Consider the following 26,637-nt stretch of genomic DNA (forward strand, 5'->3'; position numbering starts at 1 on the left):
AAGAGTATCCTTGAAAGGTCCTGTATGATCTCATTTCTGCTTCAGCTGTTTCAAATTTATCCTCTGTTGTTACTGGGTCTCCATCTTTTTACTGTTCACATGCTAAATGTACAACCTTCAGGGATACTGTCCAGCTAATCTCTCTTCACTAAAGGAGAACCCTTTTATCCATTATATTGCATCAACATCTGTATCTTATAAGCACATCTTAGCTCTCTTTAACTTACTTTCTCTTTAGGGGAAATCAGTACAAATTTATCATCTAGTAGCTAATAATAAACGTAATGCTTTATAACTGCAGCTTGGCTTTCTCCCAGTGGCAGCTAGATCATCAGTAAAGTCATTCCACCTGGCTTCCTTTCTCTTTTTCTCCCTATTGACAAGGAGGAAGTGATTTACTGGTTTTAATTAGACATTTTCCTGCTTTGAAGCTCCCTTCACCTTCCCTTTCTGTGAATGTTTGCCTCTTTGTAAAGCATCCTTTCCATCTGTTACCTATTGCTGTCAAGATAAACATCTTTCTTCACCAAGATTTCATAATTCCCTGATTCAGTATTTCACCAAGTGTGAGGCAAAGTTCAGTGAGGATACTGGTTCTATCTCATCCTGAAAGACTTTACTGTGCTTTCTCAAATCAAATTGGAGTCTCAAGTCAATCCATTCTTCATCAGCTCATTGACGAAACAGAAAACCAGATTATCAAATTCCCTTGTTTTCAAGTTAGTTTACTAATTCACACTCATGCAGTATTTTTCATGCCCACATAACAGTTGAGTTTGTTTTGCCCTCTCAAAACCTTGCTCCCAATCCCAGTGAGTCGGGGAGGGTACCTGAAGATTGCAGCAAACGGCAGGCACGACCAACCGCCCAGAGCCCACCGGTGGCCCTGTCCCTGGTGCTCTGCTAGCTGTGGCTGGCCTGCTATGGAAAACATCTTCATCCATCAGTGGACCACTGTCAGCCCTGATTTCCAGAGCTAGATAAATGACTGCTGAATTACAGTTTATCCTTCCTCAAGTTACATCTTTTTCAATTAGCAGAAAAACACTGTCAAGGTCTTTAAATTAAAAGTGTTGACCTTAGATTACCTCTGACCAAATGACAGATAAATAAATAGGCTGGACATATTCAGCTACATTAAAAAAAAAGCCAGTATGTTTCCAGTTAAGATGATGCAATGACATTACAGGACCCATATTTTAAGAACCTGGTATTAATTCCTGATCCTAGATTATCATTTAACTATCATATTTCTCCCACTTTGAGCTTTGTCTGTTGTTTCATCTAGCCTGAATCTGGCCATTTTGGGAACTGCCTTCTGAATCCATAAAGATTTTTCATTTCAGCTTTTATTGGTTTCTACAAACCCAAAATCACCGAAGTATCAATAATAAAACCGCAACTTCAGAACGATGCACAAATTCTAAAGGGCTCTGATTCCCTGCCTTAACTGTGCTGCCTTCCCTCTATATGTGACTTTACTTCTTGAACAATCCAGGAAAAGCTCTGCTGAATTCATAAATCTGGCCATACATCTACACTTCCAGTAGCTGTGCTCCAGAGACACTAGTCCTCCACATTTCATTCCACAATCTTCTCACAATGTTCTCCTCCTCCCCAGAAAATATTCAGCCAGTGAAGTTTGTATTTTTTCTCTCGCAACCTAGCTAAATTACAGAGTCACTGCCCTTTGTCTTCTTTGGTATGACTGGTTCCCATAATTATATACCTATATTACRTATAAATATATATATATAATATGTATATTTATTTTTTCTAAAGTTCCAATATAAATACGAAAACACTGTATCATTCTTTTTCTTGTCTCTTATCCATTTTTGAATAATGTTTTAGGACTGCAAAATCTGATTAAATGATACATGCTAAACTGAACCATTGAAAAACCTGATAGAAAAACACAGATGCATAGGAACATACTGCACAGTAAGATATCACAAATATGAAACATTTAGTATGACTGCAAGACCGGACTATTGCTATTTTTGTGGTATGCAAGAAAATAGGGAATTTTAAGAATTTTTTCTTACTTGGGTTGCATCCTTCTCTCTTAACACATGCTTCAGATGTCTCTTTCAAGCAAATAGTTTGGAGAATAACTGCATTTCAAAGGAAGTGATAGCCTTGAGCGCTGACTTGCCAGACCTGTCTGGACCCATACCTGGAGAGCACGGGTCCCGTCCTCTCTGCGAACGCTGCTCAGAGGACACGTATAGCCTGAACTCGCTGGATCCATGCAGTCTGGTTTGCATCCAGAAACTCAGTCAAAAACTGGACTGTTAGGTTCACCACACAAATGTCCAGCAAAACTATGACTACAAAATTAAACAAGCACAAGCTCTGTTCATCTATCATACAGACGAGCACAGTGGACCAGCAATAAATACACCTACAAAAATTTGTATTTTGTGTCCACCTGAGTAAGAAAAGTTCCTGCATTTAGGCATGCCATTTATTCAGTTTCTCAGTACCTGCAGTGTACGTTTCTACAAGGGCTCCCATTGAATTCTTCTGGAAAAAAACTAATCTAGAAAATAATTATTAAATTGCTGTTGAATACAACATAATTAAAAATAAAGAAAAAATACCTAAATGTCATGGGAAGAAGTTGAGGGCTTACTTCTGGAAAGCCTTATCTGACCGAAAACCAACTTATTTGGATAAAAAATTGCTGGCAAGACTTGTTTTGTTTGCTTCTCTGAAAACTACAGAAGACAAAAAAATAAAAACAAAGCTAAAATGTAGTATGCTCCAGTGTTCCTTTTATTCAGCCTTCTATCAGTTTCTAGCATTTATAGTTGACATAGGAATTCTTTAATTATTACTGCTGCAAACAGATCTTCAGCAATATTGTGTGTTTTATCATAAAAAGTTATTTCTTCAGTTTTCATTGGTATTTTTGCTGCTTAGAGTTATTGAAAAAGCAAAAATTGGCAAATCTTTGAACACATAAGATTTTGCATTTTTTTGAGAATTCAGTTTGCTGACTGTTGCTTAAATTATTGAAAGAAAAAATATTAACTACTGCTCATAGATATATATAATTGGGTAATACGTGACTGTAACATTTTTAGTTGTTAGAATCCCTAGTTACCAATGCTAGTGGTGTGGGTATTTCAATAAAAATACAAGGGAAGTTAAATAGGCTCTCATAGGAGCAATAGCCTCAAGTTAAATGTTAAATCTTAATAAAACTGTTTAGCATAATTTGATAGGATGAAAATAGAAGTGTTATTTGGCATTAAAACAAAATCGTTTTTTTCCTTTAATCTCTATTCTGCAAAGTATTTGCACAATATGCAGCCAAGTAAGTCATCTTGTAGGCAATTTATTATTCATACTTTAGTTCTGTAATAATGTAGTTCAATTTACTTTGTATTATGACAAATAAAATTCCCAAGAGTTCAGTTTAACATTTCATAGTATTTATAAGTGTGCTTGCTGGTTTGGTGTAAGGTTATTTTGGAAATGATTTGCGGACAGGGAAGCATGTCTGTAACTTGTAGACCAAACTCTTCTTCGGACTAAAATATCCTTATTAACATACACACCCAGAATGAAAATTCTTCAATTGAGAAAAAAAAATGTTTAAAAAAGGCATTGCAAATCATGATAATCACTCGTGAAAATACTCACCGTTAGCCCATGACAAGTTGTCCATCCTAAAGCAAATACTTAAACATGTTCAAGGTCCATGAGCTTCAATGGCTCTTAAAGATGAATTTAAGTACATTACTCAATCAGTATGAATATCAGTAAGGCTCTTAAGTATTCCAAACAAAACCTGTACTGAATAGTTGTAAAAGTTCAAATAATCCTTGAAGAATATATTTCATAATACAGTCTGTATTTACTGTGTTTCTTAGTTCAACAGAACAAAGATGTGTAAGAGAGGATGCAGAGCTCTCGGGTGACCATTCCTGCTGAACTTCGGCAGAGAGCAGTTTTGAGTTGTGGTGTTACGGGCTGGAGTGAGGAACCACAACTCGCTGCCTTGGCGAGCGGCTACGGCACTCAGTCTCCTGCTCCCCAAGGACACTCCAGAGAAAACCACGGGTTTGGTACCAAGCCGACCAGAGTACTGCTGGCAGGTGTGGGAAGAAACTGAACCCTTCTGGGGAGGGCTCCTGCCTTCTCACAGGGAAGGACTCATCAGAATGGACATAACAGATGAGCTACAAATCCCGGGATTTGCTAGAGCTTTCTAACAAAGCAGGCAAAGTAATGTAGCTAACAGTCACTAAAGACTTCAGCCAGCAACTGCCCATCAGATATTCTGATGCATTTTCAAAGACAATCTCGTAAAGCAACCTAATGCGGAAAGAGATTTTTCTTAGAACAAAAGTACTTACAACCAGTTTCAAAATTCTAACACTGGAACAAACCATATAAGCACCAAATTTATTTTCTGCTAAATATAGTTCCAACACAGGGCATCTGGCAGATGGAGTAGGTATAAATTTGATTAGGAAATAAATATATGTAAAATTTATTATTCTAGATGCTGTCAGCAATAAAACTGAATCAAGAGAAATTACATAGGAGCCTATGTGCAGTACTCAGACCATCTGTTTCCCAAGGAAGATGTAAAAATGGCTACATGTGCCTGAAGTTCAGAAGCATTATTTGAAACTGTTACTTTTAAGCTTTAACATGATGTTAGACTTTATTTTTACATCAATGAATTTTATTGTATACGACTTACGGGATGGACTTATAATCTCTATTACCATTGCGCAGCAACTGAAAAATAATGGTACATGGTGTGCTTTACACATTTTTCTTTTCTCAGAACTTGTGACACTTTACTAAACTTCAGAGCTTGATAAACCGGTGAAAGGCCTTTCAATCTAGCATGGCTACACAATTAAATCTGAACGCTATTATGACTCAGTGCTATTCTTGTATCTCACTGAGAGCAACAGCACAGAGCTAAAGCTGTCGTTACTAATTCTGTAATAGACATCAAGGAAAGAATAAACAGCAGAAAGCTTACTTCAAAGACTAGCGTCTCATTAGTCGGTCCTGCTGCATATAGACTCTCCGGATGGTTAAAAGAGCGTTGATAATCAAAAACGGTTCCAGCAAAAGAGAACTTTCCTGGCCAGTCAATTGTCCAGTCTCCCATTAGATAATACTTTTTACTGAGGTTGCGCACTGCAAGATAGCTGGTTGAGATTTGCATTTCGCGGAGCTGTATACTGCGTGCTCCTGCTGGAATAGTGACCACGGCATAGTAGTCTGAAAAGAAAGACATAAGCAACAATTTTGCAATTGTCATATAGGTAGAGATGCTTTATCCTTTCTGAGCCAACAGTTTGAAAGATACTGAAGACAGCTGTTCTGATCCACCAAAAGTTACTCCACTTTCACAAGGACATACCAGTTCTGATTTTAAAACTCCTATGCAGCCTGTAATCAGAGTAACTCAGAGGTGTTTCAGTTCCTGGAATTATTCTTTGTGACTGAAGACAAGAAAAAGCAAGTTCACCTTAGAAAAATGCATATCAGACTGACGGTGGTTTTACTGTAATGGTTTTACCATGTTTTCCCTGTAGTTCCTAGAGTAGCTGGAAGGTATTATTTCAATTACAGACGAGTTTTGGGGGTGAGATGCACTCGGACGCAGAGAGCTTTCACAGAGCCCTGTATACCACTGGATCTCCCTGCTGTGACCAGCTACACCCTGAGCATTTAGAAACCTCAGTCGTTGTAAAGTCTGATCAGACATCCCTGACAACCTCCAATATGCACTGCACATGGCTAATTTTGCAGAGCATTCGGTTCAGATTATTTTCCTAGCATTGTATTTTATCTCTATGTAACTATATGCTAAATACTTTCCTGGCCTCTGTCACTGTAGTATTGACATGTCTTATGATTATCAGTAAATGAATCCTCAAAATACCCCTGAGGGTAAAGAAATATTTATTATCTGCAATTTATGCCTGGGAAATAGAGGCAGAGAGAGATTATTTCCCAAGAAGCCTGTGACAGTCCAGTGAAGAAAAGTCCGCATCCCAGTGACTGGGTCATTCATTGAATCAGCTGGATAGCTTCGAATGAATTTAATTTGAAAATGGACATGGAAGTGCTCTCATGTTTGGCATTATGCTGTGTACCACTGTTCATATCTTCCACAAGCTCATTCCAGACAGAATTATTTACAGCTATTTTTTCACTTGCCTGAATCCTAAGATCTTTTTTAACAGAAAATTGAAATGTAAAAGGAAAAAAAGTGGCTTAGGAAACAAGAGGAATGCCTGCAAATTAACTAACCAAGACTTATGTTCATAGCTTTCTTGTTACCAAGGAACAGGAGAAATGTGAACTCTCACTCTCCCTGTGATTTTCAGTTCACATCTGGACTTTCAGCCGCTGCTCTAATGAGCAAGGAGTCATATATATTACATGGGGATACAGCAGAGCAATGAGTTGATGATCATGTGGAACAGCTTTCCTTACCATTAGCTTTGTGCTGGATCAAGTATTGGCCTTTAAAGAACTTGCATGTTGAATTATCTCCTTTACAAACTCCACAAGCATCCAATACAGCTTTGGAACCAAGTCCATGATCACACCCTACTTGCTGCAACCAAAAGGCAGAAGTGAAGGACTCAGACACAAGGGAATTTGAAGAAACAGCTGCATTTTTGATAAAGGAGTCAACTGCCCATAAAAAAAAAAAAAGACATTAGGATTGTAAGAAACTTAATTTTATCTTACTTCACAAATTCCATCAATGCAAACATCGTATTTATTTGGAGAACACAGCGTTCCATCCTTCACTTTGCTGGACATTGCAAAGAAAAAGTCAAAGTCTTCAGCTGTGCAGTACAATTTACATCTATCTTCCTCTGGGAAAAAACAAGACAAGAAAGTGTTAGCAGACCAAAGAAAGTTAAAAAACCCCAAAACCTAAACTCTGCTATTATTTCTTCCCACATCCTAGGTGACACTTGGAAGCTACAAGGGTTATTTGTGGTTGGTCACATATTAGGACCCCAAGATAGGCAGAAGTACAGCCAAATACAGTAGCTTATATTATGCTATTTTAAAATAAGAGGTGAATTTGACAATCCAGACACTCAGATAGTTTAAAATTCAACACCAGTGTGAAAACACGCATATTCCATTAGCTGTGCTGTTGATGTGGCCCTAAATTTTAGCAGCACTTGCCCACAGTTTCAAGTTTCATTTTTTATTAAGAGAAATGGGAGATTTGTAATGTTTTCATTAATTTTTAAGTAAAAATTGAAAAAGAAATAAAATGGCACAAATGATAAGTTTAGCAGGAAGCTAGGACTGGGGGCAGGTTTTCCCTTAATAAAAGCACTTTTCCTCTAAAAAATTCACAGCATTGTCAATCAGATTTCTACTTCTATATGGATGGTATATTATGCTTATGAAGGGCTAATAAATTCTAGGAAAATCCAGTGGTGGTATTGAAATATTGTAACAATTGCTGAAGAACACAATTTTCATGCAAGAAAAGGACTAAATAAAGCAACATAAAAACATTTTCATGAAATTAGATTCAAAATACATTTTGCCCTTAAATAAGCAGCTGGATTTTGSATAGTACTTAGCACTCCACTCTTTCTACAGAGCCACACGTGTAGCAATTTTGAAAATCAGCTCATGGTTTTAGGAGCACAAATATAGATCTTGGGGGAGATTTTGAAAAGCAGCTAGGAGAGTTAGGACAGTGAGGCATTTTTAATTTCAGAGTTACGTGGGGACTTCTTCCTTTTGAAAATTATGTCCTTTGTCCCTAATTTTAAGCTCCTATTTCTTTTGCTAAACATATCCCTTTTGCCTTTAAAATCAATGCAGGTTAGCTTAGTTGCTGTTAAACAAGATGCATCATTCTGCCTATAATACAGCATCTGTTGTGACATGCTGTGAAACCATATTTCCTCTTTCCTCCATTCATAAAGGCTGGTACAACATAGATTTCTAAATACCAACCAAAGTGCCTCCAAAATCTTTTGAAGGACATATAAACAGGCTATAAATAAAAGTTATATGTGTGCATGTATAAAATTATACATGTAATATCCTTCAAAGCAAATTTGTACAGGACTAAACAGAGCAGCTACAATGTGATATRCACTAGCCACTTTTATTTAAGTAGTAACAACTGCACCTATAAACTGTGCTTTCAAACTGCAGAAAATATTGGTAATATAAGATAAAAATGAATATTGATTCTAATTACAAAATAAAGATGTGTAAAGGAAAAATGAACTTAACCTCTACAAAAGACAAGAAATAGTTATGGAGACCTGACCTTTATAAAGATCTAGTAGTAAAAGATACCCTGAAAAAATTTATGTTCAGTACATTATTTGTTTTTCCAATTCTCATGGGACTATACCAGTAGAGAAGTCAAAAGGTTGATTTATTGTTACATTTAGAAATCTGAGAACATTCCAAATGAAGGAAGAGTCTGCTAGTGTTATTGTGGGAGCTCATATTTCCCATGCTGAAAAATCCATGGAAATTTTTTTGCTGTTTTGTTTTGTTTTACACTAAAATATATCTAATATAAAATAAAAGAGAGGGTAGCAACAGCCAGGGAGTCATGCCAAGGACAAAGATCTAAATTCACAATCAAAATCAACTGCGTGTTCATACAGGCAGTATCACACAGAGGGCGAGATTCAGGTATGCTGGAAAGCAAATACATCTCCAAATAAGCCAACTGAATTTCTGTTTGCTTACATCAGGGTGATATTTGCCCAAAGAATATGGATGAATTATAGATCTATAGCTTGCTTCCTGCAACTGACGTTGTCCATCAGAGCGGTGCTGTAATTACCTTCCACTTTAGTGTACGGCTTCCATTTGTAGTACCACCCCCGGAAGGGTTTGCTGTTGTATTCTGCACACTGCTGGGCACGGAAGTCCAGACTGTTTGGTGGACATGGCTGATAATTGCAAAGTTGATAAATACGACTTGAGCCTTGACAGAATTTGCCGCCATACTGTGGCCTAAAAGAGAAAAAAATCTTTTGCACAGCCTACATGATGTTACACAGCCTGTATGATATTACATGTGCATTGACAAAATGAGAACTTATTGCCTTAAGAGATCAATATTTCTAATATGGCAATTAATTTTCATGGTTGCTAAAACCAAGCAAAGCAGTTGCCATGCAATACCTATGTGGATCACTGCAAACGCAGCAAAGATGCAACCAGCCAGAGGTGAATCATGTTCTCACTGATTTAAATTTATAGAGCTATTTTGTATTGGCTGGTTTCAATCTTGTTCTTTAGCTATTTTTACTTTGCTGTAATCCAGGAATGAACATGTGCAAAGAATTACCTATCACAGGAAGAGTTAATAAGGGATAACATAAAACTGATCAAACATAAACAGAATGAGTAATTACATTCTAGTTGCTTGTTTTGTAAATCACTGTAAAAAAAATGTACTTTTAAATAGTCAAGGAAACAGGGACTGTGCATAATTGCCCTGCTTTGGGAGAATACTGAAGTTCATGGTTAACTTTAAACACATTGCATCTACTTCAGCAGCCCTTACCTGGGCATTTTCCTTAATTCTGGCCAGTATGAAAAGAACATATTCTGTTACTTTCCTAATATCTTACACTATCAGAATAATATTTTTTTTAACTATTGGATCTATGTACATGACTGTAAACCAATTTTAAACATAAGGCTTGTTCTTTTCAAAGTGACCGAGAGGTCTCATAAGCTGCTGAGTAATGTATTCACTCACACTCATATTCCTTATGGATCTACATTGGAATCCACTGATGTTATTGTTGCAGTTTCACAATCAGATACACATCTGCAAGTATTGTGCCAAGTCTTCAAAACCCCAAACTATCGGAATGTGTGTGATATTGTACTAATTCTTGCATTAAGAGAAAAAAATGTAACGATTCTGCACCTGCATACATTCATATCATGATTTTTAAAAACTTAAGGGAATGGACACACTTGGAAGACAAGCCATCTTTCAGCGGATGGCTTGGCCATGTTACACATTAAGGAAAAAAATTAGAATAATTTAAAAGATACAAGATTTATACAGTTGCAACAAATATAATGGAGTTGTTTGTCTAAATCCCTAAACTGTATGTGAAAATTTTATCCCATATCATGCAATTTCTCTTAACATGCATCCTGCTATGGAGTAACATGGGGACAGCTTGGTACAACATGGATGAGAGAACCCAGGTTCATTTTATTTTTACACTATTTCCTTATTGTAAATTCTAACCCTCATACTTTTCTAACAACAAGCTGGGGCTTGGTTTTCATGTTTTGCCTCAGCTTTGAAGGTACTGCTGGCTGAAGGTATAGCCAGCTTTGCCAAAAATCTAGGCTGCAAAACAGTCGGGCAAAGGAAGGGGTGGAAACCCCTCTGCTAGTCCATTTATAGCTGGCTAAAGCACCAGGGAAATGTGCTGTAGGAAAAACCTTCCACTGACCTTTCCTGAGGTTATCTACTAGCTATGCCGATGCTGGGTCCAACAGCAAAGGTCTTAAAAAGGCAAGTGTTCTGTCCTAATTGGTGGCAATCCAGTTTTTGAAGGGCAGGGAGGATGTCTCTTTAAATAGTGAAGTCAGGCAGTATTTATATTGACTTTGTGCAATTGCTGGGAGCTTTGAGTTAAGGCAGCCAAGCTGTTGCGTCCATACTCAATTCTCTACTGACTTTCTTTACAGCTTCAGCACATTTATGTGTTTTTCTTTTTAACCTCCTTCATCCTCAGAGAACAAAACTTCTCAACTGTAAGGGAAAAAAGCAACCTCTTTCCAAGTAAATGCCACCAAACAAGCAATATAATAGGATTATTTATGGCTAGATCGTGACTTCTAGCCACAGTCTTGCATTTGAGGATGATGTAAAATTCCACCAAACTAAGGGAGTACTGGAAGAGGTGTTCTGCTTTCCAGCTCTGTTGCAGCATTTTAATAATACAGCATGCTCCCATCACTGAAACTGCTGGCCAGAGAATTGATGGACTTTTCCCCACCTTCGATTTCTTACCAACAAGTTGTCAGTAAGAATTATGTAAGCCATAGGAAACTACGCTTAGATCTACAAAACTGAATTTCTGAGCAAGGCTATTATCTGCACTGATAAAGTCATGACATTTATACTACTAGTAGGGTTTGGTTCGACTGTCCGCAGAAGCTCTTGTTAGTATAACTGCTCGTGATGGAAAGCTTTGCACAGAGGGGATGCCAATATTTCTGTAGCAGTCCAGTGCTCCTAATGCAGACCTAGCCTACGCTTTCCAGCTACCTGTGTACATCCCCAGCTTTGGAGCGCACAGGTAAAGATCCTTGCATGAGTAGGTGCGGTTAGAGCTGAGGCCTTACTGAGGATTATTGAGAGGAATATTCACTGGAATGCAATACAGAGTGAGAAATCATGGAATGATATGTATAGTAATCTGATCAAGGAAAATATTTCATGTATTATAACGGGAATTAGACCCTGAGATTCTGGAACCTTATTTTTTCATGGTTTGTGATCATTTATTCAAGTGTGAACATTTCTGCTTGTATTATGACCATATTATTAGAAATGACCATAATGTCACAAAGCTAGATGATTTTTCCTGCATGAATTCAAAGGTCTTACAAGGTCTTTCACAATTTTCATTTTTAATTTAATATTTTAAACAGCAGCATTAGTTTACATCAGTTTACATCTGCAGTGTCTGCAGTCACTCTTGCAGTCATTGTACACAGAAGATTAAAAAAGGATATGTGCTGAAGCAATTTTATTGATTTTTGTCTTTTGGTTACATATATGCCTAAAACTGCATTCTACTTGTTTTGTGAGCAATGCACTGTTGTGAAGTGGGTACGATTCAGTCCCACAGATACGACTAAGGAATTAATTTAAATCTCTGGGGCACTCTTCAGGTTCTTTACCAGCTGAGCTATTAAATTACGTAATCTATTTCTTTCTTGGAAAAATATCTCAACTGTAAAATGTTGTGATATACGAAAACCAGATCCATGAAATTACACTGTGGCAATTTGTAGAAACATAATGATTTTAGCAAATCTGCATAGTTATGTGTACTACAGTTGACTTCCATAGGTGTTTGTTAGTATGAATTTGTACGTAACTCAGGCGGTAATTCAGAAGCCATATCCAGAGCTGTCCGGGCATGACGACAAGGTCTGCCCTATGACTGTCAAGAAAAAGAGAATTGAATTGGTTGGCTTTTATTTTCAAGAGGAGAATTGCACACACCACAGATGAGAAGTTTTCAAAAGTCGCAGCCTGAAGTTACATTCCTCACTGGTGCTTAAGCTCCTAAATAAGAAGTGTCATCTTTAAAATCACTGGAAACCTACAAATCTCCCTCAATGTCCATAAGAAGTCAGTTGTTTTGAAAAGCGGACTACTTATTTAAAAATCTTATTTTAGAATTCAGTCAGTCTTCAGAGATCCACAGCCTTTGTCCTGATCTCTTACAGAAATATATTTTATTCTTTGTCACCTTCAGAATTCTGCTATCCAAAATCTTCTAACAAGCTTTTGAGCAAAATAAACATTAGCTCCTACACAAATCTGGATTAGGAAAACTGAAATAAATATATTACATATGAAGTAATATATATACTGAAATACATAAATGTCTGAAATATATTTACGAAATTAAAAAAAATGAATCATTATTTGTTGTTTATGTGTAGTTATAGAGGTTAACAATGAACAGTGAGTAGGTTATTAATCTTTCCATGTAGTTTAACATTGAAAATGGATAGGATCATTTTTCTAATGAATCCACATTTATATAAAAGCACTGTTGGTCAGTGATGTGAAATGCAGCTACACTGTATTATGGATGGCTTGCTTACCGTCCTGTCATTTCATCACTCTGAGAAAGATTTACAGTCTCTTCTCTTTGCTCCAAGTTAATTATCACTAATGTAATAAAATTAAATTTAGTAGAGACATGATCTAGTTCTGGCGTCAAGTCTTATATGAATTCATATTGAAGTTAAAACAGACAGATCACTCTCAAAGCAAGTTCTAAATACACAGAGCTGCAGTAACAGACACATTTCATGCTCAAGAGCTTTAGTTTTAACACCATTTGAAATCATGATCAGTTCTAACACTGAACCAAACGGAGACATTCCAACTGCCAGACATTCTGCTGTGGCGTAGGGAGAGCAATCAAAGGCGTGAGAATCAATGCAGAGAACAATGTGCCTGCATGCATATTTAGCAGGAAAAACAGGGACCAGAGTACAAAAATGAAAATACATGTATGRCATGCAATTGAGACCCTGTGTTCTCTTGCTAGAGATAACACTTTACATCTCCTTTGAAATAGTATGTAAGGAATAGTAGTATTTATGGTGGTAAGATATTCACTAAAGGAAAATATCAGAAATGTTTCACCAGTTAACATACAGTTCTAGCAGTCAGTAACTTTATTCTGACCTGTGAAACATAAAAGAATGCAAAGAACATGACAGACATGCAAAGACATCCATCGACAACTATCTGGAAATTGACTTTAAACATTTCTGGTTTACTCTCCTGGATAGTATGATGTCCTCAGAAGTCTTTAATAGCTTATAAGAGTTTTTTCAGTTAGTTTTAAGTTATTAGGTGTGAATATTTTTGTGTGGCATTTCTTTATTTCTGCAAGTATGTGCAGTTGCACAAAATAAATTGCATTTAGTTTGCATATTTGTTCCAGAGGTGCATTAGAAAATTGGTCTGTGGATGGTATGCGTTTTAATGTAGAACATACCTCCAATATAGATATGGCATTGTACAAATACTGCATATGAACTTCAAAAGAATTGGGAGATTCATCTAAGTTAAAATGCAATGCAATGAGCATGAAAAATTCTTTTCRTCAAAACATTTTCCTTTTTGTCTTCTTTGATGAGCTCTGTGTAGGAATCATTAAGTCCTAATCATGTGAAGACTTCCTTATGTTCTGCCAGTCTTCAGACAAACCTCTACTTTCTAGTATCAGAACATATACTGTCTTTTGGTGTTCCCTAACTACTGATTGGTCATATTGGAGATGAAGAAAAATCTTAGAATGATTTCCACACATATTATTTCCTTACAAAAATGGACTCTATTTCTTTTTTGACTTAATAACATAAATAATTAGTATAAAAATAATACCTTTTCATATCTATGTCTTACTTTGGATTATTGCAGTGTCTTTCTTGATACGTGACCCCACCTTCACAAGTCCGAGAACACTCTGACCACTCAGACCAGGCAGACCATTGGCCATTGACAGGCTTGGGTCCATGTTCACCATATTTGACACACTGTCCTCTTCGACACCACTGCCAAAAGAATGCCGAAAAGTATCCCATCAGTTAGTGGTAACTACTAAGTGCAAAAAAGAAAAGATCCACTTTTAAAAGCCCCAGAGCAAGTGCTTAACCCTGTAAACATGAGGTCTCCCACTGGACTCAATGAGATTACAGTAGAACAAGGACTCTGAAGCAGGACATTGGTCAACGCAATGATATATGTAAGTAATGTCCTAAAATTTGCCCAGGCTCTGGGTTTAAGATCTCCAAGGTACAAATCTTTAAAACTGTACTCTAACTTTTCAGCTTACTCGTTCCAAAATGTTCCATGTTAGTTGATGCTCTTGGGCTGTCAGAACCTCAAAATTGCCCATGTCATTTAAAAATAGACTGCTAAAGTTCTGTTAAAATTGCTTCCTTTTATCATTCACTTATTAGACATTGCAAAAAGAGAGAAAGGGAGATACAACATGATATCAGTAACTGAAAATGAAAACAATATTCTAATGGAAGAAACACGTTACAACAAAATAAAATATTTCATGTAACTATAGCCTTGAGTAAATTACAGGGTTCAATTAAAACAAATAACCGTGTTCTTTCAGTAGTGATCACTGATGATAGTATGCATGACGACCTTAGTTTGTATAGCAAATTTTATGACTTAAGGAATGCTTATTGCAGAGTGGAATTTGAAGTCTTGATCTAATTTTTGTTATAATCAGTGGAATTTCTTAATGACTTAGATTTGCCAGAAGTATCTTATTGCATAGTTTGATGGGAAGGGCATCACTCCCTCCCATCATGTATGTGTCACTGCAAGGAGCAGTCTTTTGCAATGCAGTCTTTTACTGAGCAATCCAGCAGCCCATACTATGAAACCTGCAGTGATCTGGATAAAACTGGTTTTGACAGGAGTTAGTATTTGACCCAATACAGTCAATACAGTCAACAATAAGTTAGAATGATGTAGTACTATTAATAAAATAACATACCATACTTATGCCACAAGGTGTTCCTTCTGCTGCTGGCATGAACTTTGTCTCACATCTGTGACCCACTTTGTGACACCAGAGAGACTTGCATATATCCTGGAAAGAGAAAGAAATTGTACTCATATAATTGCCCATTATTTCCTGGTATTTAGAAATAGTGATAAATGATGTATGCCTTTGCTACCTTAAAAGCCATATGAATAAAACCTTCTTCTGAACTTAGAAAATCTGGAGTTTAAGATTCTTAGCACAGCAGTATTCTGTATATTGCCTTTGTGTTCATGCACCGTTTCACTGGATTTTTTTTTTTWACTTTTTTGAGTGTGAGACTACAAGAGAACAAAAACTGTGGTAAAAAGTTCAAGGTCAAAATTAAAACAAATCTACAGGGGTTATGAAATTCCGAAGAGACCTGGTTTTCTAAAACACAGGAGATGTCTGGAAACACAGTCTCTTCACAGTGCTGTTCACTCTCACTTCTTTGTTTATTGGCTATAGAGGAAAAACAGCTGCCATCACCTGATAAAGGCAGTTAGTATAAAATAAATCAAAATACCRCAGGATAATAATAGGAGTATAAGAAATGACAACACTTCTTTTCAGAATGAGCACTCTGGATTATTTAATAAAACATCTTCTCTAAAGAGATCAGCAAAGGGTATAATAGTCACTAAAATAACAGGTTAAACTAGGTTAATCCTCAATCAAAAAACAAGAATATAAGTTACATTTTATTGTTCTAAAATAACGCTATAGATCTGTTCCAGACTTCCATGCCAATGTGTAAGAGTAAAACAAAACACAGTGAACTTCTCCCTTCACCCCGCAACACTCTGTGCAAGTTTTGATCAAAACTGCACTGCCTGCTAATTTCCCTTAGCATAGCAGGCACTGCCTGATGGATCTTTATGCAAACTTATAGCTCCTGAAAAGAACATGTTTCTTTCTGAAACTCCCCTGGGATGGTGATATTCCTCAAGGAAGGCCAATGCTTTCAAAGTAAATTGCCAGGCAAGATAAGGTTGAGAAACAGCCCACCCTCTGGAGAACACTATATTACTTGTACTTATTGATAAATGCACTGCAGTTCTCTAATGTAATTTTAACTTTTCAAAAGTATATCAATAGGTACCTTTACAAAGCTGAGGTTGCATAGTTTTGCTTTCATTCCAAATTGCCATTTGCACTGGGTATCAGCATCATATATCTGCCCTGGCAGTTTGTCAGGGTATTTATACTGTCCTGTTTGCTTGGGTTCATCAATCAGGCAAGCAGCTTGAGCTGTACTATAATGAGAAGGTGAATTAATCATGACTATCATGTTTCTATCAGAATATTTTATTTGCTACAGAACAGCAAAAACACATAGTACAGTATACGGTACCTTTAACTAGCTTTATCGGCATGCACTGGAATAAGAATATCTACTGCAGAAGCCAAAATATCTTGACATCTTGTTGTTAGCCTGACCTGCAAAGTTTTAGGACACAGGAATTTCCAGGCCTTGGCATTATTATGACAAGAAAGAATGCTATCAAATTCTTTTCTCCCTTTATTTCTGTGTAACCAAGAACAAGGTGATCTGGTCTGCTGCTTTCCCTTAAATGGATTCCCAGAATCAGGATATAAGACAATGTACAGAAGCAAGACGRGCAGTGTCCCATTCACTTCATGTGGATTGACATACCAAAGGCTGCTGTGGCTGTGTTGCGTGCTTTGGCTTGGCTGCGTCTAGCTTAAGACCAAAGGTACACTATGGTCTACTTCTTTCCTTTGTATATGCTTAAGGACCCACATATACAGAAGGTCAGTCTATGCTGGATTTATCTTCCAAATATATGTCTGTTGGACCATACTGCATGCTGGAGGGCTTATATGACTTTGTAATTTGCAATTTGCTTGTGTACTTAGAATATCTTTGATCATTGTAGCAGCCAAAATCACCAGAACTCTGTCATCTTTCCCGTCCACTGGTCTAAAATACTAATTTGGAGTGCAAGGATCAGATCCACAGAAGTATCTAGGTTCTTGATTCTGACTCTAATTAAGGAATTAACATCTAAAACACCTTTTAGGATCTGGGACTTAGTACCACTTACACATTTTTTTTGGAATGAGGCACATTATGTCCATGTAGGACTAACAAAATAAAATAAATTTGTACAGGAAAGAAGGACTGCAATTCTCATGATATTAAATATGCATCAAAAGACAGCTCCTTTAAAAGCATCACTGAATAATGCTGACATGGTGGAGAAACAATTGATCTCTCTCTCTCTCTCTCTCTCTCTCTCTCTCTCTTTTTTTTTCCTTCCCAGAAGCAGTATATGGAAAATGTAAAATGTGCTTACTCATGGCATGAACTAGATCAAAAGAGAAAATTCAGGGAGAAAGGCCACTAGTGTTAATTTACATCTTGTAATGAATTTGGTAGCACTGTGTCTGCCTTCTTTTGTGTTCACTTCCTACTAATTCTCTAATAAACTGAGCTRCGGACAGGAATGCCTGGGAAAGAATGGCATGCCAGTCATTACTGCAGGATATTCATGGAGGGTGAAATTCATTCTTCTAAAAAGAGGCAGGACAAAGACACTTTGCATACATAGCATACCACTTATACGCCTCATAAGTCCAAGTGTGTGGGCTCAAATAGTACATTGGTTTGAACACATTTTAAAAAGAAGTGAATTTCACACTTAAGTAATTTTTATGTCTGTTCAAGAGTTCATGCCCTGCTACTAAGATATATTCCCTGGCACTGGCCCAGATTTACATCTGACCTACCTGAGAAATTTGTTGAGATACTGCCTGCTGCACACAGACCAAGAAAACACTCCATTGTTTCCTGTGAGTGTGGGAGACATTATATTACCCTCAGCTTTTCTACAAGGATTTCCTTCTCCATCATGAATCATACCAAAGCTGAAAAGAGAACCATACGTGAGAGTGGAAATCTAGATTAATCAGAAGCAAGACACAATTTGGGGCAGAAGAAACTCTTTCTGGGCAACATCTCTATGCCAGAATTCCACAAAGCGATGAAAACATATGCACAAACTAACATACAAATGACTATTAGTACGAAAAAAGCTCCAGTTAGTAGCATTCAAATGTTGTTGTCATCATACACTTATCTGATTAGAGAAAGGTCATCAAGTTTCCAGAAAGACCCATATTGGTGATGCACAGGAGCTCTGCAGTGTGAGTTAATGACAAGACACTGGGACACAGACACCAGAGCTGCAGGCTGTGAGAGACGTTTCACAGTTAAACAATTTCCTGAAATTCTGCCTGTTTATTGTATCATGCATTGCCAATGAAACTTATTATCTAGGAGCTATTTTGTGGTGCCTCTGAAATGAGTGGATGCATTCAGTCATGGAAGTGTTTCACCTCACATTATAAAAATCACTATTGTACTTGGCTGCCTTGTTGGTCATTGCAGAACAAGCCAAGAACTGAGGTTACTTGGAGTCATCTTCCTCACTACTAGCGATACTGCTCTTGGAAGGAACTGCTTGGGGTAATAGGGGAAAAAAACTAACATGCCACTGTCTATAATAGGCCTACCCTACAGATAAACAGATGCCAAGTTCCTTGCAATATCGTCGTAACACAGGCATGTTAAGTCAAAACTATAGCTCTTTGTCTTTGTAGCATTAGTCAAATGGGACGATAATATACAAATCAATGCCAAAATCAGGTTTATACTCTAGGTACCATGCTGTCACATGAACAATACATGAAGTACCTTATTAAAAAAACAAAACAAACAAAAAATCCTTGTGCAGATAATTGCATTAGAGAAATTGCCTTGAAGACACTTTTACTCTATGTGCCCTTCCATCTGCTAATCCTGCCCAGCAGCTTGGTTTCTTGCTTCCACCAGAATTTTCTCCTCTGCCACCAAATGAATCAAATCTGACAATAGCCCCATGATGGACTAAATAACCACCATAATGTACCACAAAGAATTAAAGCTAGTTCCATTGCGCCATGTATCTCAGTAATAACTGAATAGTCTGCAATTTGACTGAATTTTTTATATCAGATCATTTTGTGCATTGTGCTGATGACACATTTAGGAAGGGGTAAAGAATTTCTTTGCATCATTTACAGTAATATCCACAATGATAGTATTTTTCACCTTTTCATCCACCAGTTCATAAACACAGAAACCTCTTAATTAGTGGATTAATGCTAAAATTGAGTCTGTCAGAGTACATCACAACCCAGTTTTCTCTGTAATTATTTCAAGCAGGTTTTTTATATTGTGTTTCTATGCAATTTTCTGAATGTTTTTGGAACAACTGAAAACACAGTACTCAGGTATGCTTGAGTATGTATCTCTTGTTGATATCCATGCACAATAAAGAGAATGGTAATAGCACCACTTCTGCCATTCTAATCAAGAAAGACCTTGCTAATAGTTATTAATCCTTGCAAAAGGGAAGATGCACATTTAGGGCATGTACAAAGAGGATCCCATTGAGATAGATGGAGGTAAAGCACTAGTGGATCTTATTTTCACTCACAGTTGTATACTGCCTATAAATCTATCAACTTAAAACATGCATGCAATCTGAGCCTTTCTTATCATAGTGACAACTCCCATTAACTTGAATGCCATGGAAACCTGAGCCCCAGCAAAATATCAGTGTAGGAATAGAATAAAACTGTTCTCCTGATTTGAAGGAAGAACTATAAAGCTACATTCAATCTGTGCAGCAAAAGAAGTGTGATTAAATGAATAGAATACCAGGTATTAACATAAACATCTGATTCCATTCCTTATTTTGGCTATTAAATTGCTATATTATCTCAGTCAAATCACTCGCTTTTCCGTGCCTCTGATTTCCTCTCTCACTTACTTTGTCTAGACTGCAAGCTCTTTAGTGGGAATACTGCCTCTTACTGGGTGCTTTGCACAGTCTGTAGTGTCACACGGCCCTGCTTTCAGTAGCAGAGGTGCTACCATAATATAATGAACAATAAGCAATAATAAAAGCCACATTAAAAATGATAAATGATGTGGAATTTATGGTTATAACAAAACTAATTTTCAGGTTTTTTTCTTTCAGTGCTTTATATTTACTCACTGTACAGGACATCTGTGAATTTCAATGTGTTTTAAATAGAAATTTCATAATCTGCTACTTCAATGTTGTAGTACACTAGTGACTTTATGAATATAATGTGTGCATGTGCAGGGAATATCTAATTTACTGGACTTGATCCTCTACTGTTATAAATCATTGCAGGTCCATCAGAGTTACTACATGTGTTGCCTCCAGCTGAGGATGTAAACTTGCTAAAAAATATGGCTCATTCTATAAATGGGCAAAAAACTCCTAACTGAGCTAATATTTTGTAATGCTTTAGAAAATAATAATTTTGTTCACATGCATTGTAGCCAAAGAATCCACAGATTTAATACCCACTGACACAATAGGCTCCCAAAGGAACTACTAAGCTTTCAGGTAAAAAACACAAACTATTTAAAGAAAACCATAAAAATATGTAATAAGTGGAGCCACTGAAAGTGTGACCTCTACAGTATGCAGTATTCTCCTATTATGATATCCTTAGCTAAATATTTTCACAGTGGACCTCATCACCTCCAGAGCTGTCACAGTTTTTCATACATGAGCACCCTTTGTTTCAATGGATCTATATTGATATGAGATCAATACAAAATAGTCAAATCACTCCTCCCAACTATCTGTTTAAATATGTGCAATATTTGAGCACTCAGTTTACTAAAGAAGTGAAGAATGGTACCAGTCCTACGTTTGAATTTAAGTTTGTCCTAAATGTCTTAAATGGTGAGATCAGGAGGAAACTCTGTGAAATAATGTTTGACTTTCAAAGACACACAGTGGACATTTAAGGAGTGGAAGGAGAAAACTCCAGGAAACGGGTATTGTCCTGTCAGGTGAGAAATACTTTTTACTGTGGCCTGAGCCTTCCTTAATTCCCACAAGGCACCACTTTTCGGAGCACTCATGAAGCTGATATTTAAGCTGTGATGATCAACAGACAGAGATCTTGAAGTTTCAAAATCATACTGAACTATTTTACATCCTTTATATGATGATATACTGTTTTCAAAGCTGCATTCCCACCCACTCTCTGATTATTAGTGAGATTGTGAGGTGTAAATCCTCTGGACATTTTTCTTCCAGGAATCTGAGTATCATGGAGACCAAGTCCTGTCTTCTTCCACTTCATAGTAATCAGTCGCAGGAACATGAGCATGGACAAATGTTAACAAAGAYATTTTGTATCTGTGGCAGGTTTTTTTCTTTTTTCCAGGAGATAAAATGTATTCTATTAGACAAGATGCAAGAGTATGGTGCAGGAGCATGGAAGTAAACCAAAGACAGGCTGAATAAAATGGCAGTGGTGAAAAAGAAAAAAATCCAGCAACACTGGAGAAAATCCAAGCATAAGATATATAATTAATATATAATTCTCTCAAAGAGAATAAGAAGAAGATAAAGAAGAAGGCAGGCAACTAAAAGACTAAGGGGGAYAGTTCTTGAAAAATAATCTATGGACCTGATTCTCTCCTAACGCTGAGGGAGGGGCGTTAAAAAATTTACTGAGGTCAGTGAAATTGCATTAGTGTAACATGAGCATCAAGCCATAGGTATTTTACTTATTTGGTCCCATTGAAAGCTTTGGCACAGTTCCCATGGACTTCACTGGTAGCTGGATTATTCTTTAATTCCTTGTTTCCCTTCAGATGTACAGAAACCTGTGAAAGGGTCACTCATGTAGACATTAGGTCATAGTATATACTGTAGAGCATATCTGTACAATGAAAACTAAATAGTCCTGATTCAGTCATGCAGAATTGGAAGGATTCATGCCTTGACTAAACAGCAGAATACAGTAGCACTGCCTTTCAAAAAGGTATTCTGTGCAGAAATGTTGCTGCAGAAAATAGCGATCCTATACCSATGTTTTCTCTAACCCTTGATTTCTTGTTTGTGATCTGTACCACACAGAGAAGCTATGCTTCTGTACTGCCAGTGGTTAGAAAGAATTCTGTTTGAGCTGTGTTAGAACTGAAAATCAAAAACTTGCAAAAAGTTGTGAAAAAGTAATTCAAAATCATTTGGGAAAAAGAACTTCAAAACCTAATCACCTTCATTAAATCTTAATTCAACAATTCAGAGAGTAGCTGAAACTCCATGGAAGATTCTTACTGATTTTTTGAGACCACAGTTCTTAGAAAAATGACAGTCTTCTTACCATAGAAATCCAACAGAAAGCCAATGAACATATATGCAGAAAGGCAGAAACCCCCACAAAGGTTGTTTTGAACCAAAGCACCCATTAAATAGGTACAGAGAACAAAGAAGGAGGGGTTGAATGGTATGAATGGATCCAAGATCCTATGAACCATGGAGTCTTCTGGGAAAGAGACCTTTAAGAGACTCAGAGAGATTGCATCTCCATACTGTAAGCTGCTGTGTCCCTTCTCTTTTTGGAACAACCGCACTACTACTAGGAGCAATTTGTCTACTGGCACATGATAGGAGCATGGGAACATTGTAGATTATTATTGTCAGCTCTTACTGTTTGCTTCAGTTATTTACTAGAATATATATAATGGCAAAAAATAAAAGAACCCCAGGCAGCCAGTTCACCACTTAATGCTACAGGACACATGTCTGAGTGAAGAGCCTTGATTTCTGTTTGACCTAAAATTGTCTATAGCTTCCTGCCAAAGCAGGAACAATAGTGATGTACCTGTGTCAGAATAGGGTCTCTTCACCTACAGCAGCAAAATGGATGAAAATCTCACAGTGGTTAGTTTTATGATTGCTGAAGAGATGATATTTAATAAAGACCAACACATTAATGGGAAGCTCTATGTATTCTAACAATTATATTGCTCTGTAAATGATCTATAATTAGCTGATTTATATTAACTGATACTGTTTCCATTCATTTACATACTTATTTATAGAAAGAGAATGCAAGATTCATGAAAAATAACTTACTTGTGTCCAGATTCATGAGCAATTGTAAAAGCTAATCCAAGGCCTGTATCTTCATTGATGGTGCAACTACGGTATTTACTGCACATACCACTGATAGGGGCAAATCCTGGAGGAAGGAAGCATGCAAAGAGGTTGTTCCTCTACAGAATGTAAAATACATATATCATTTGCACTGGTCCTAATAGGTCAGTATTTGTCTGTTGTGATGCATAAAGATAGTTTTCTGCTTGATCAGTTTTATCACGGCAGAATTTCAGCAGATTTCTATTTGATACTAAAGAGATTCCTGTAAAAGAAGTATATGCAAATCAAGCYTAACCCAAAAGAAATGCATTTTTCCAGTAAACATTATTCTTTCCCCATTCATGCCTCTACTGCTCCCAAATTAGGGACAAATCCCATTCACAAAGAGTCAAGTATTCACAGAAAAACAAAAATCAGCATGGTCCAGAAATATTTTCAAAATCACAGATGTTCCTTGAAAAGGTGACAGTCCAGAAGGATGTCTTCTGAAAGCTTATTTTGCCATTTTTACTGGGACAAAGATACCAATAATTCTCATTTTCTTCTAGGTACCTCAAAGGAAAATGTTAATACTGCTCTGTCACCTTCAAGAAGATTATGGTTATGTGCAAAACTGGCCTGTCCTTATTCTAAAACATTTCAGTTTTATTAATCAAGATGCTGCTGTTGACATCCATGAGTTTCTCAGAACACATTTGCATACCATACCTAAAGTATCACAGGGCTCATTCTTCCAAGAGCAGATATCAAACCCCGTAAGCAAGATGGCATGGTCATGGCGCTTTCCATTCTTCCCAACCAGAGCAGATTGCCATTGACAAAAGCTGTTCAGTGACTGGTCCGCATGGTGGTTAATCAATAATCCACCCTGTAGATATTTCACAGACACAGAAATAAGGTGCTTCCACCAGTACTTGAGGAAGGTAAATGAAGGAAGAAGAGATGGGTAGGGAAAAGGGAGTTATTTTTTTCATACTTGTTGCATATAAACTTATGCATTCTCACGTTAACTGTGATGACCAATTCTGTTGATTGATGAATCACAATTATAAAATAAAACTGAACCTCTCCCTAGACACATAGTTATTTTCAAAGCTAGTGGTTGGAATTACAGTTGAAAATGAAAGGGTTTCATCAGTTTCTTAGTGTGTGCAAATATATTTGGTTGTTGTCAAAGCTAAAAGCTAAAACATTTTCAGCCTTTTGTTTAAAATGTTTGGAGATTTCTGTGGAGGAACAGTATTATCCAGCTAGATTGGCCCACCACAAATTCATATTTCTTTTTATCAAAACAGATTTTTTCTTCTTTTCTTTCACCATCATTGCCCAAAGAATAGGCTCAACTCCCACCTTTGTTTACATGCTGTCTTCAGTTTGGGACTTTTGACTCCTTCCTCCTGATCATACCCTGGAAAGCCATTCTTATCTAGGCCCACTTCAAAATCTTTATTTTAAATCTTTAATCATTTATTTAGATACTTCTTAAGTAGACTTCTAATTCCAGCCCTCTCCCTTCAAGAACAGGTAGGGAATTGTTAGTGGAAGCATTTCAAATTTCTCAAGAACATTTTAACCAAAATCATGATTTACTATCAAAAAAGTAGAAGCAGTGAAATGTAGAAAACGTGATTTTGCAGGTTTTTGTGATATCAGTCTTCCTCTTGTGCTTTATGTCATAAGCAACCTCCAATGAAAGTTCATACATAACCTGGACACATCCAAGACTCCCTGTGAACAGTGTCAAATAAAGTGTACTACATAATAATTATGACAACTTACAGGCTCTTGTTCCAAAAGAAGAAGGCTCACAACGATAATGTTTATGTCACTTCCGATTGTTCCATCTTTAAACAGACTGGAAACCTGTAATGATTATTCAAGCAGGAAATATCACCTACGTGTATAAAAAAAACTTTTTAAAAAATTGACTATATGTATTGGGTTATTACATTGGGCTTCAGTTTTCAACACAAATTACTGTAATTATATGCCTTGTAGGATTAATCCAAAAGAGCTTAACTCAGAAGAATTTTGCAACAAACCACTGCGCTTATTTCAAAAAACTTGAAAAACTTCTATTGATTTCACTGGGTTTTGTTCTGTCCTTGTTCTTCTGGATCAAGTGTAATCAAGTTTAGGTTTTTGCAGTACAAAACTAAAGAAGAGGAAATCCTCAAAGGAAAAAATATTTCCAGTTAAATTATTTTTCTCAGAATAAATATGTGCTTTCTTAGAAATTTTTGTTTCAAGGAGTGACATCGGGTGAAACAAAGTAAAACTCTTATAATACTGAGGGAAATGAAACTTTCAATGAGTACCTGCTTCCTTTGTACTACAACAGAAACACTTTAATATTTTAAATATTTTTCAAACATTCCTATTTTTTGCCCTGTAGTAGTATTGCCATAGCCGTGACAATCTAAGGATGCATTTTTAAGCAGCTTTTAAGCATAAGTAATACATAAGACTAGGCTTGAAGGAGAGCTTGTGTATCTAAAGTGTGCATGCTCTTTTTGCTATTGCTGTTTGTCTGATGAAAGGTGCTACTTTGACATACCAATATTCCACAGGGAAGGACATACTTCAGTAACATCAGATCTTACCATATTCATAACTGTTAAGATATAAGTTGTTACATTTTCCTTGCCATGTTTCTCCAACATTTTTTTATCTGCCACAACAAGAGTTTCAACGTTTAGACTCCCATTCTTCTGAATTTTAGCAGATGATCTTTTGAACCTTGGAGAAGTCCCATATTCATCTGAGCGAATGTATGTCTCTTCTGTGGGTGGCTTAGGTGCATCTAAAAGGAAATAAAATTCAGTTTTGGAAAGGGTTCAGATCACCCATAAGCAGTTTTATCAGATAATGAAATAACACAGGTTTAGAGCCTTAGATTATTTTTATAGCATGTGATTTAATATTTACTGGTGGGAAGTTCTAATATATTTAGTAAATAAGACCCAATTCATTCTTGAGGGGAGGATAGTTACAGGGAGGGAAGGAAAAGGGAGAACCACATTTGTATGCAATAAACAGTTTAACATAAGGAATTAATCTAATAAAATGGCAGCATTTGCAGCAAAAGATATACACAGAATTTCTAACGGAGTATCAACATTTATTTTGTCTGGCAGGTAACTTCCTGAGGTGTTTGGCATGTGCTACTTACCTAGCAGTTGGTTCAAAAACTCCTTTCCACAACAGATGTCCACCATGAGTACAGAAAGGAGACACATGCCAAAAGCAGGATTCCTGTCGGGGTGCTGTTTGACTGACAT

At 36.7% G+C, this 26,637-nt stretch overlaps 1 protein-coding gene across 1 annotated transcript in view; it reads right to left on the reverse strand.

Moving 5' to 3' along the window:
• Positions 1-26,637, reverse strand: part of ADAMTS18 (ADAM metallopeptidase with thrombospondin type 1 motif 18) — an 80,528-nt gene that overhangs the window by 21,840 nt on the left and 32,051 nt on the right. Inside the window, exons 5-16 of the mRNA XM_026059246.1 lie at positions 25,960-26,159; positions 25,136-25,219; positions 24,065-24,224; positions 23,333-23,438; positions 18,102-18,239; positions 16,450-16,603; positions 15,318-15,413; positions 14,204-14,352; positions 8,843-9,015; positions 6,745-6,875; positions 6,484-6,607; positions 5,015-5,259 (exon numbers count right to left, since the gene is read on the reverse strand). Of these exons, the coding sequence (XP_025915031.1) occupies positions 5,015-5,259; positions 6,484-6,607; positions 6,745-6,875; positions 8,843-9,015; positions 14,204-14,352; positions 15,318-15,413; positions 16,450-16,603; positions 18,102-18,239; positions 23,333-23,438; positions 24,065-24,224; positions 25,136-25,219; positions 25,960-26,159 (1,760 nt within the window). The remainder of the gene's footprint in view (positions 1-5,014; positions 5,260-6,483; positions 6,608-6,744; positions 6,876-8,842; positions 9,016-14,203; positions 14,353-15,317; positions 15,414-16,449; positions 16,604-18,101; positions 18,240-23,332; positions 23,439-24,064; positions 24,225-25,135; positions 25,220-25,959; positions 26,160-26,637) is intronic.

This window comes from Apteryx rowi, unplaced genomic scaffold (genome assembly GCF_003343035.1).
Source record: "Apteryx rowi isolate R43461 unplaced genomic scaffold, aptRow1 scaffold_1, whole genome shotgun sequence".
In the NCBI taxonomy this organism is placed as follows: Eukaryota; Metazoa; Chordata; class Aves; order Apterygiformes; family Apterygidae; genus Apteryx; species Apteryx rowi.